The 12272-nt window shown below is 42.1% G+C and overlaps 1 protein-coding gene across 2 annotated transcripts in view; it reads right to left on the bottom strand.

Annotated features, from left to right (window-relative positions):
- BLM (BLM RecQ like helicase) overlaps positions 1 to 12272 on the bottom strand; it is a 451097-nt gene that overhangs the window by 81828 nt on the left and 356997 nt on the right. For both annotated transcript variants that reach the window (XM_086957898.1, XM_086957899.1), the window contains exon 16: positions 11373 to 11520. In XM_086957898.1, coding sequence (XP_086814024.1) covers positions 11373 to 11520 — 148 coding nt within the window. The remainder of the gene's footprint in view (positions 1 to 11372; positions 11521 to 12272) is intronic.

Raw genomic sequence — 12272 nt, 5'->3', positions numbered from 1 at the left:
GAAAACTCGAAGATTTTGAGAACTGCCAACGGCAGAATAATGTCCGCTTATTGGGTATTGCCGAAAATGCAGAAGGGGGTAATATAGTACCCTTCGTAGTGTCCTTGCCAAAGGGAGCTTTCCTGGAACTTGCCCATTGGATCGGGGATATGGAGGTTCAGCGTGTCCACAGCTTTCCAATGGTGCAGAGAAGAAACAACCCAGCCCGGCAAGATGAGCACCCAAAAGCAATCCTGATCTATATCGGAAATTTTCTTCTTAGACAAGCTATAATAGATAAGGCATGACCTGATGCCAAGCGGACATTTGATGGACACACCTTTTGTGCACGACCCGATTTGTGCCATGCCACAGTGGAGCGTAGATGGGGACTTCGACAGCTGATAACTGTATTTCAGGGGTTGGGGTGCGAGGCGTAGCTGCTGGTTTTTCCCGCTCGCCTTAAAGTTATTACTAACGGGTGGATCCGAAAGTTCTCTTCGGAAGTGAAAGCTCAAGAATTTCTGACAGAATTGAAGGAGACAAACAGGAGGGGTGATGCAGCCCACTTAAAATTATGAGGCTCACAAATAGCTTAATGGATTATTGATTATCATTGATTAATGCTCTGGAACTTTGTATTTTTATGCATTTGTATGTCTGCTTATCTTCAGAGATAAGCAGTGTGGGTGGCTTTGTGGTGGTGGCATATTCAAGGTTAGAGGGGGAGAAGAGTTTGCGGCAACTTGAGATGTGAGATTGGTAGCCACACATAGGTCATGGTTGACCTTTTTGCGTGTATGGGCTGTAGGGGGGGGGGGGGGGTGGGGGTGGAGGGAGGTTTGGCTCCCGGGAGGGGGGGGGGGGGGGGGTTAAGGGTTTTACAGGGTGGTAGGTCACAGCACAGCATATGGATAGCACAACGTATGAGGACATAAAAGGAAAGTGGAGGATGTGATGGTATTAAAAAAAAGGCATACATTAAAATATTAACTTAATGCAGAAGGAAAACTATAAAAAGTTGTTTTATGGTATCTTTGAATCTTAAGGTTGTCTCAATATTTGTGGGCTTAACGATCAAGCTAAACGACAAAGGGCGACAGTAATATTGAAAACACTGCAAGTTGACATATTATGTGTACAGGAGACCCATATAGAGGGTACCAGAGGTGGGATTTTAGAACAATTAGGCCTTAGATTACTGGTGGCCTCAAAGCAAGGTACTAAAACCAGAGGAGTAGCTATCCTCACCCATAGGAAAGATATAACAGTTAAAAGGATATTGTCTAATAGATGGGGTCGATGGGCTTTAGCGGAATGTGTGTTTGCTGGGGAGCTATTTACTGTGTGTTCGGTATACGGTTCAAACGCTGATGACCCTGAGGTACTATAGTTTCTGGATAATGAGTTAGCTAAATAGCCTACTCCACTTATAGTATGTGGCGATTTCAATATTAATGGGCTTGGCAGACTCTGGGAATCCGTACTAAATTAAAACCAAGCTTATTTTACCACACGAAACAGCGTACTTTATGTCTCTGCAGTTGCTTGTAATTTATAATATCACGCTGTTCTACACAAAGGTTATCTCCTGAGGACCTTCCAGATTTCTTTCATTTTATAACCCGAACCAATTGATAAACGCTGCTTCACTTGCGTCATTACTATTTACTCTACTCGAGTGCGTGCGGACCATAAAGAAACACTCGTTATTGCACGAGTAAACTCCTGTCCCTCCACCTAGGAGAGCCATCCAATAGGGAGAGGCCTTCTCTTATGCTAATTTACGGCTTTAGCATACCAGTTTCAGATAGGACTCCTTCCGCACCTATCGTAACCCGAGCTCTGTCTACTTAAACCGGGCAGTCATTGATATCAGCATAGATAACGCCACGGACAAGTTAGAAATTACGGCGCCAAGACTCCTTTTACCAGGTAAGCCACTCGCTATGAAACAGGGAGACTTAATCCGCATTAGGAAGATATGCCTTGTGCTCTCGGGTTCGAATCATGCTAATTTATTCTTTTTCGCTCCACTCCTACCAACAGCGGTCCATTTCCCGTGGTAGTGATCGAGAGACTCGAAAGAGCATTGCCTCCAAACACCGTTTTTGAAGGAGCTGAAGCCTCAGCTCATCATTCTATTATCCATTTAAGAACTATTACCCAAATACAGGTATGCTTGAGAACACCTTTTTACAGGCTGATTAAAAATTAAGGTTAGCTCAATAGTTTAGCACAATCCCAATATATTATGTGTCCTTGTTCCCTTAGGGCCGCATCGCAATTGGGAGACCTGGTTAAATCATTCTTTTGAAAATAACAAAAAACAGAGCGTGTGATGACTCATTCGTAAGCAAAAAACAAGAAATAAACTCCGACCATTTTAAAGGTATATAATTTATATAATTTTCATTTAGGGCCACAGTTAATCAGTGGAAATATATTAGTATCTGAATCCGGTGAGTTATTTTCTCGCGCATATCTCTTTCAGATTGAATTTCGGGCTTCAAGCTCTGACCGCGTGCATCTTTTTAAACTGTGAAAACTAAGAGATGCATCTCTGGACACAGTGTGATTGTATCTCATATTAGGGTAAGATAGTCCTTTACATAATAAAAACAAACGTTCCAAATAATATACTTGATAGATTTTTAGAAACTTTCCTTGGAGGGACTGTAATAGTTTTCATGCATGACCCATAATCAAGTAACATTTATGTGAAGTATGTCCATCTGGCTTCCATGCTCACCTCTAATAGTAGGTAGTTTAACGATGTCCGTTTTGGTTTAAATGGTAATTTCCCTTTTATGAACGGTTGTGGTAAAGATATGTTTGCCCCTATCTAGAGGCTAGTTGCTTTAAATAAACCATCCTGAATATCTAAAGGGACATCATGTAGAGATACTGCAACAATGTAAGAGTGTAATAGGACGACTCCTTATTATTATCATTTATAGGCAAATCTAGTAGGCCCAGAAGACACTACCTTTAGTTTTCAGCCTTCAATATAGAGATGGTTACTCACTCATTCGGCTTCCAAAAGGATTTTCCCCCTTTAAATTTGGTTTATGAGATAGCTTTACCTGGAAATGTGGGGTTGGTTTAATCCTTGTAGGCTAACAAAGTAAGATACTGTATAGACCATACATGGCATGCCGCTTTACATCTGTGTTACTGTACATCAATGTAAATGTCAAGAAAATTATTTTATAAAAAAAGAGTACATTATAAAAATCTCTCTAGAAGGCCGTTTTACATCCATGTTACTGTATACCAATGAAAGGTTAAATCTTTTTAACAAAATCTCTTTTAAGAATCTTTCTAATATGTTGTATATTTATTTTAGGGTAACTGTATGACCCCCTGGTCTTGACAGACATTGCATATAGTCTTGAGAAAGGTGTCAAGTATCGAGGAATTCCACCGAAACGCGTCGACGTTTTCCAAAATTTGTATAATTCCTGACTTCCTAATCGTTGTAGATATTTTGATTCTTGCATACATGACATCGATGGGATAATCTAGGAGTCTGAATATACTCATAGTATTGCACAATTTCTCATGTCTTACTGTTTCTGTCTTTTCCTGTGCCAATTATGCGGGTCATAATTGAATGATTTAACTGTTATACATTTGTGTTGATATAGTTTTTTAATTGTATGTCTTATTGATGTTTAATGTAATACCTTAATGTGAATTTTATTCTTGTATGTATACATAATAAATTGCAGCTCTCCTGTTTTACCAGTAATTTTATTTGCTTTTGTGTTATTTAGGCCTTGATTGTTTCTGCCATATTGTATATAGTCTTGTTCAAGGGAATTTCTATCTCTCAGACTCTGGGAATCACCGGCGATAAATACTCAGTACGTAAAAGAAAGGTTTTTAAGGCACTTACTAATTTGATTAATAATCATGGACTTATAGATGTATGGAATCACTTAAATATAAATGACCACAGTAGTATCTTTTTTTCTGCCCCACACAATGCGGTTTTCCGACTCGATTATTTCTTTGTATCACACTCATTAGCACACTGGGTTACAATAGAGAAGCTCCCAAGGATATTATCTGATCACAACCCTCTTGCTTTCACTTTGCCTTTTACTAAAGGAGAACTGGGTGGACGGACTGGACATTTGAAAGTGGGATGCTTTTAAAGCGAGTGTTAGAGGGGAGACTCCGTTTTAGTTTATTTTGGCAGAAGAGGGAGGCACAACGTGAAGAAATAATCTATAAAAACGTAGCCAGGATCGAAGAGGAGCGGTAAATACAGGCTTAATAACTAATGATATTTTGCATCGTCTTGCTTGGGCTAAGGCAGGAATAGGAGAACGGGCTGCTGCAAAGGCATCAGTATGCTTCTTAGCAAAAAAAGAGCACTGTCATAAATTCAGTGAGCGGGTAGGTCATACACTGGCAGTTAGACTTCGACAAAGATTTGCCGCAAGCGAGATAAATGAGATTACAGATGAGTTTGGAAATTTAGTCACAGATCCCTCTGGGATCCAGGAAGTGTTTTGACAATTTTATCATGGACTCTACGGTGAGGAAACTCAGGATCTGCAGAATTCATCACAGGATTACCTCAATAGTATACCTTTGCAGAGTATTGAAACAGAGGATAGTGTAAAGCTGGAGGTTACTCTGACGCAGAATGAGATTTATGGCGCGCGGATAAATCTCCCTTCTGGCAAGGCTACCGGACCTGACCAGATTCCTTTGGAGTTCTATAAGGTCTTTCTGGACGAAATCGGACCCGGTCTGGTTGAAACGATAAATCATGCACAAACAGGGAGTTCGGTTCCTGCCTCTTGGGCAGGCGCTGATATCATAATATTTCTTTAAAAAGGTAAGCCACCCCGGGAACCTGGATCAAACTGGCCAATTACTCTTATAAATAGTGATGCTAAGATTTTTTCAAAAGCCCTGGCGACTAGATTAAATACTATTATAGCGAAAACCATCCACCCGTGTCAGCATGGGTTTATACCCGGGAGGGGGACTACCCAGCATACGCGACGTGTAATAACCTTGTTTGTCGTAGCAGAAGTCTCAGGAGAACCTATGGCTTTGCTACTTCTTGATGCAGAAAAACCCTTTGATAGGGTCTCCTGGGATTATTTATGGGAAGCAATTAAATGGTTTAGAATTGGTCAGGGGTTTATTAGAGCCATTTGAGCTATGTATAATGTACCAACAGCTCGTTTAAGAATAAATGGGAAATATACTACATCTTTTGACATTAAACGGGGGACTCAGCAGGGTTGTCCATGCTCACCTCTGTTATTCGCTATATACATTTATACCTTTAATTCGGCACCTAGAGGCTTGCCGGGAAATCGAGCCAATAATTTATCACGGTATATCAACAAAAGTTCTTGCATACGCGGATGATGTCGCCTTAGTTACCTCCAATCCATTAGCAGCAATAGCGGCAGTTGAGGAGATTGCTTTAACATTTGGTAGGATTTCTGGATACGCCCTAAATACGCAGAAGACTCAGATAGTCATCAACCGGGGGCTTAGCCTCTCCGATTCACGGGTGACAGACTCAGAGTTTATCTGGGTATCTCTTTATCCCCTGATCTGAATGATTTGGTTGCAATAAATATCAATCCTATAATCCGGAAGGCTAAAAAAGATTTTGATAAATAATTTACACTAGTCTTTGGCTGGCCGCTGTAACGTTGTTAAAATGGTATTCTTACCAAAAACACTATTTATTCTAGGCCATTCCTTTAGAATTTGGGAAGCAATGGTTTGTTGCATTAGAAAGCTTGGTTAATCGATTTGTTTGGGCACATGGTAAAATAAGGAGGGCCTTACGCTATATGACACTGTCTTCTGCAAGAGGCGACTGGGTGCTTCCAGATTTTAAATTTTATTATTGGGCAGCGGCTCTCCAATATATGTGGGTGTTGTTTGGTGGGCAACCAGAACATCCAAGTGTTGAGGATAGGGTGCCAGATGTTGATAGGTTATTGGTAAGTGTGGATGCAACAAACTGTTTCATGACATTTAGTGAGCCAAGTTATTTTAAAAGAACAACGTTTAAAACTATGCTAGCAGCCTTTAAAATCTGGGCTGCCCTTAAGAAGAAGACGGGTCTGGGCAGAATTAACTTTTACTCCTAGCTGTTTGGCAATCCCATGCTGCCAGAAATCTCCGATCAGATTATGGCAGAATGGGCATGGCTTAAATTGAATGTTGGGAAAAATCTAATTTAATTTAATTATTACAATTTTGGATGTATAAAATGGAACTATCAATCCTCATACGCGAATGAATTGTATATGTATGATTGGTGTTGTTTATAATTAAACAATTGTCAATAAAAATAAGTTTTTTTTTTTAAAGGAAAGATATCATGCCACATCTGGGCAAGGATGCTCAAGACATTGCCAACTTTGACTGAAAATGCCGCCATTGAATCCACCCTGCAACCTAGATTATCTGCTCTTTAACCTTCTCGGGTTCAACAGGGTTTTTTGAACATCTTTACCACATTGATAAGCAGCCAGCTTAGGATGGCCCATCAAACAAGCTAGAGCAGAAGCAGGGTCCTATATTTCTTCTCCAAATGAGGCCTTCTGACCATACAAAATCCAATATGGGGACTGACTTTTGTCCATATTTGGCTGTTCTTTAACATCATAGAGATAGAATTGCTGCACTACTAATGTCATGGGAAGATTGAAATTATTAGCTCCCCTTTCTAACAGCGTATGAAAGAAGGCCATTCCATTTGGAGCGGAATCTGGCTATCTAGGTGCTGTCTTCTCTCGCTCTCTTTGGATAATATGTTGATGTAACAGGTGTTCAGGCTGTGCAGGCACTGTAGAAGAGTGTGGAAGAGTGACCTACAACATCAGAGGAGGTGAGGGTGGTAAAAGTGATGGACATGGCGTTGAAGTTGGAGGCGGTGTAGCCTGCTATTGAGGGAGCAGTTTCGGAAAAGTGTCCATTTGTTGCAGTACCGTCAGGAAGGCAACAGGCACCTGCATAACTTGAGGATCCTTACATCATAAATTCCCAGAGGATTAGCAGTCATGAAAGTCTGAGACTGGTAGCCATATTCCTTTACCCCAAAAGCCTCCTCTTCAAATCCCAAAACTAAGTGCAAACTCAGCTGTGCAGGGCTAAACCATGTCTGAAATTTGTTCCTGGTTAATGACGTCAGCCTTTATCTTAGACTCCAGAATCTGAGTAGGCAAGTAAACACACATAGAAGTTGCTGGAAATTAACTTCTATTGTAGAAAGGGTAATCGATGAGGTGGTAGTTGTCATGGAGTTGTTGGTTGCTGTAGTTGCTATTGCCGTCAACTGTGAAGAAGACTCTTACTGTCGCCAGCTCTCTCTCCCCTCCTGGGACACCCTCAACCCGCAAGCTTGTAGATGTTCTGTGACTTACACTGCGCCGTGCGTAATACTCTAGAATGCCTGCCCCGTCCTTCACATACATAGAAGGCACTGTGTGGACTCCCTTGCATTGACTTGCACGTTGCACAGTCCACCAACATGGACACTGCAGGGACACCTAAACGGCTTTATACTGTCACAAAGGCCTGAAGGCACTCTTCCAATATAGTTGCCCTCACACGTCTAACATTAGTTCTTCACGGATATTGATAGATTCCAGTGTTTAGGGTCGCATAGTTTGGTTTCCTCTTTAGATTTATTGTTTTCCCTCTTCCCCTTACAGAGGACGTATACTGCTCGGTTTTGTGTACATGATGCTTCAAACGGCAGACAGCATATGTTCCTATTGCTTTTGCGTCACTATAACAATCTTTATTTATAACTCAATAAAAAAAAAAAAATAACTATGAAGAAGGCTCTGTGGTCAACGGTGGGATGATGGACATCTGAAGTGTGGTAGTCGACAAGGGTCTGGTAGCTGAGGGTTCCGTCATAGTTTGTGTCTAATGCCCTACCAGTTTTTAAGCTATCAATATTGTCCAAGTTGATCAAGATGGCGTCCCTTAACAGTGGCAGGCGACCTACTCTCTCAGGGTATGCAATAGTAATTCACATTCCTGAGGCAACATTTAAGATCTGAATTGTACTAATGGGTGCAGCTCTTTACTGGCTCATTTCCGATGATGCTGGTGAAAGTCTATAATAGACACAGAAATAACCATTGAATCTTTCTACTGTTGGCAGAACCAAAGCGAGCTGGAAATTCTTTTGTGTTAGTTTGTAAGCCATTAAGGACTCCCAATAGACAGAAGAGAAACCATATAAAGATTAACCTTTCATGAGCCAGTGACAGCTCATGGGACTACTGAATTAGGACTGAAATAGGCAATTCAGCTAACATCTCATACTGCAGGAAAGATGCAGCCAGTCCATAATGGTGCACTATATGTTAAATACAGGTTAAAAATGTAGGCTTTATGGGAATTAAGGCTACCCTCGCATTAGGCTGTTCTGGAACCTTGGGGCAAGCTCTGGTGTAAGGCTATTTAGGCTACTTCGGTAGTGCCTTTTTCTTAGACCATGTGGATGTCTCTGGACTATGATAGGTGATTTAGTCATATTGGGACTGAGGCAGTTATTAGGTCTTTGATCATAGAGGTACTCTGGGATCAACCCATTAGAGCGAGTAACGATCTGACTGCAGGGGTACACCCCGGAAACCTGTGGGTCTGTCGGGTCCATGATCCTATGTAAAAAAGAGACTTAATTGCATTATGGTTCCACACAAGCAATTCAAGGTAATCACATTGTACCCAAACCTTAAAAAGGTTAATAAACCAAACGAGCTGCTCTTATGACTTCTAATTCAGAGAGTAGCCAACATAAAAACATAACTATCCAGTAAAAAAAGAAATTCTCAGGGACATAACCAACCCCATACATATTCCTTAAAGACCGTTGCCTTCTGTTTAAGGAGCCGAGAAGAGAAAAAGCAAATATTCCTGGCTGCTATAAAACTGTAGTGCTACAGGCAAGCAGGATGCCACACGTTCCATGCAAAAATATTCAAGCCTCAGTAATGGAGACAAAAGTCTGGCGTTTGGGGAGGTTCCCCGGATGGTGAAATTGTGATAACTGGGCTGCAGAGCTGCGGATCGAAAAAGCTCGATTGAAGAGGGGCCACGTTCTCCTAACAACCTTAAGTCCTCGTTCGATCAATACACTTAATGCACAGAACACACAACTGGCATCACATCTGCAAGCCATAAGTAGCTAATATGTTTGCTTGACCCCTTTAACAGGGGACACAAGACAGACGGGACTAATAGGCCCAAGCAATGTGGTTGAGGTTGTCTGTCATTGGTGTCCTAGGGTCCATCATACTAGGACCCTGCAAACTGGGCCAAGTACAACTCTTACTGCATTTGACTCTCAGGGCAGCAAGAGTGAGCAGTTACAGGCATCTCAAGCAGGTAGGATCAGGGGCACAAGCTCAGAGCTAAACAATAAACTAATATTGCAGTATCTCGAAGTCTAACTCAGTGCTGGTCTTTTTGAGGAAAAAAGAAGAACTTTTAATCACACAATAATACTAAATCCTACACAATCCACGTGAGGTATACAAGGAAATATCCCACGATTCCCCTGTGGGAAATTTGCCCTTACCTTCTCTTCTCTTCATGCTTTGACCCGCTGGCTAACACTATCTCATATTGATACCCCCTGCTTCCTCCAGTAGGCTGAAGCAAGAGCATGACTTAAGCACAGGTACAGACTTGGTTCCCCGCAAGGTCATATGTGCAACTATTTTGTGTTTTGCTTTTATCACAGGAACAGGAGCAGGTAAGCAATTGTCTTTCACACTGCCTCTCCACATAGTGTAGTGACTTGGTCCTAACCGCAGGCGGAGAGGCACAGACTTCATTTGATGGCTTGGTGGAGGTTGTAGAACAGGCATCAGCGCAGACCATGTCTCTTACATGTGCAGCCTCTCAAGTGAGTATGTAGGTGTTGCTCAGCAAACCTCTACAATCTTCAGCAGCTGTGGCATGCTTATCGGCTGAGGTGATGAACACCAGCACAGTAAGTGTAGCCCAACAAGGGCCAATGCAGAATTCACGCAGCTGGGCAGTTATAGCCCAACATGTGCCGGAGCAGGATTTACTTAGTACAGCAGTAGCAACTAGTCTTGTGCCTGTGCAGGTCTCACACAGCGATGCAGCTGCAGCCCAACACGGCCCAGTGCAGGAATCATGCAGCTTGGAATCTGCAGCCCAACAGCCGGTGGGTTGTCAATGCCAACTACGAAGAGAGACAGGGGGACCCACTGCAGAATGTGCCACTCCTGACTTCGCTCTTTCAGGCAGTCTGCTTTCTTTGGGTGTCCTTCGCCCAGCAACAGGCTGGCCTTCTCCTCCTGCACAGTCTTTCCTCCTACAGAACCCAACAGACTCATTCTCTTTTTCAGATCATCTGCTCCTGCAGCAGAAAGTGCAGACTTCTCCCAACTGGTAGCACTGGCACAATGACCTGTGAGGTGCCTAACCTGGCAGGCCTGATTGAGACACTTCCTCATCTTGCACAACAGATAATACAGTCCCACCCCTGACAGCACCATCAACCAAAAAGCTGTCCTCAGGAAGAAATAATCAACAGTCTCTTGCTTGCACAGTCTTCATGATAATTCTGAAGGTAGCCCTGTTTTCATCCTCCTCACTTGAGTGTTGGAATCGTCACCCTTCAGTCATAGGAATGCAGGCAATACAATTCTACTGTCTAGGAAAGCTTGCCTCTTCATCTGTTTTGTGCCATGCTTAAAAGAGGGGTATCCCAAATGGATCTCACTGCTTTCAGTTCTCAGATTCACACACAGAGTCCAACTACCATCCATGTATTGCAAGCACATTGTACAAGCACATATACTTGACATACATACATGATGTCAGCGCAGGGTTCTGAGTTTCACATAACAGCAGGACTTTACGCAAGAGGGGCCTATGTGCCACACACTCATTGACACAGATAGAAAGATCTAGTCACACTAAGGATTCAAACAAATCAACATTCTGCCACATCGGTCTTAAGTTTTACAAATCAAAACAGGGACACTGAGGGCATGCTAGGTCACAGGACAGGTCCTGTACCCTGCACTGTCAAGGACAGGCCTCAGCCTCTCTACACACATACATAGATTTCTGTGATGCTACTGCCAAAAGCAAAAGTCAGGACACCGGATACACATACAGTCGGGCACTCCTAGCAGAGGAACATGCACATATGCCATGCAGGGGACATTCCTCCCTCCAAAATGTATGTATGTATTTAAGTGGTATTTGTATAATTCACACAAAAGACAACCAAGTGGTGTATAGGGTCAAATGCAAGTAGCTTTGTGTAAGACTAAAAATAAAGAAAGAATGTGAGCCCAAACTCCACTTTTCCAGATTCAACAGACAAACATACTTACCAAGGAAAATGTCCACTAACATATTGAGTGTCAGTCTGTAAGTAGCTTTTGTCTTGCCTTTGCTGTAGCCTCCAAGTGTGGAACAGTTTTCCTGCACGAACCTCAAAATGTTTTTAACTTCATCTGTTACGTTCCTCGATGTGTAATTCTGTCAGATAGGAAAATCATACAACACTTACGTGACATTCTACCATCTGTCATTATTACATCCTAGGTAGGTTTTTAGCTTTTACCATATTCAAGGTCCCTTTTACATCACACACCAATCCTGAGCAAGACCGCTGAGGCATCAGTGATGCCTACTTTTACCAAGGCTCTGAAGCTCTCTGTGCACACAACCTTGCACAAGACTGAACAGGAGAAGGATTTCAGGTGTTTAAATCCCAATCTGGAAATCAAGAGATCTATAATATAGTTCTGCACTCACTCCCACTCACTAATTTTGAGCACATAGCTTCAGGCCACAAAAGATGTAATACAAATTCGAATTGGCTCATTATGAGCGACCAGGAACCTAAAAATTGGAAGTCTGCATCCGAGCGTTAACATGTGGGTTAGCAGGTATTGTAAGTGGGACCCTGAGATGCAACTGAGGAATGCAGAATTAATCAAGTAAATCAGTAATCTGGAGTAATTTACCCAGTAATTTCTCATTGTCTATGCAGTTGGAAACAAGGCAGGTCCACAGTGTTTCTGTGGCCTTCCTAATTTGGATGAACCTATAAACATTCATTACTGGGCTGGTAAAAATTAACAGGTTACTTGTAATGAGGTATTAGACGCTAGGAAACCACATATAGGACTATTAATCTAGACATTTACATACACTGGACAGTGTTCTTTGAATCCCTTGGGGGATAATAGTCCAACGAGATACTGTTTATCTCATTACATCATAAT

The sequence above is a fragment of the Lissotriton vulgaris genome, chromosome 2_1 (assembly GCF_964263255.1).
Source record: "Lissotriton vulgaris chromosome 2_1, aLisVul1.2, whole genome shotgun sequence".
Taxonomy (NCBI): Eukaryota; Metazoa; Chordata; class Amphibia; order Caudata; family Salamandridae; genus Lissotriton; species Lissotriton vulgaris.
The sequence above is the reverse complement of the archived record's forward strand: the minus strand, read 5'-3'. Positions and strand labels throughout refer to the sequence as shown.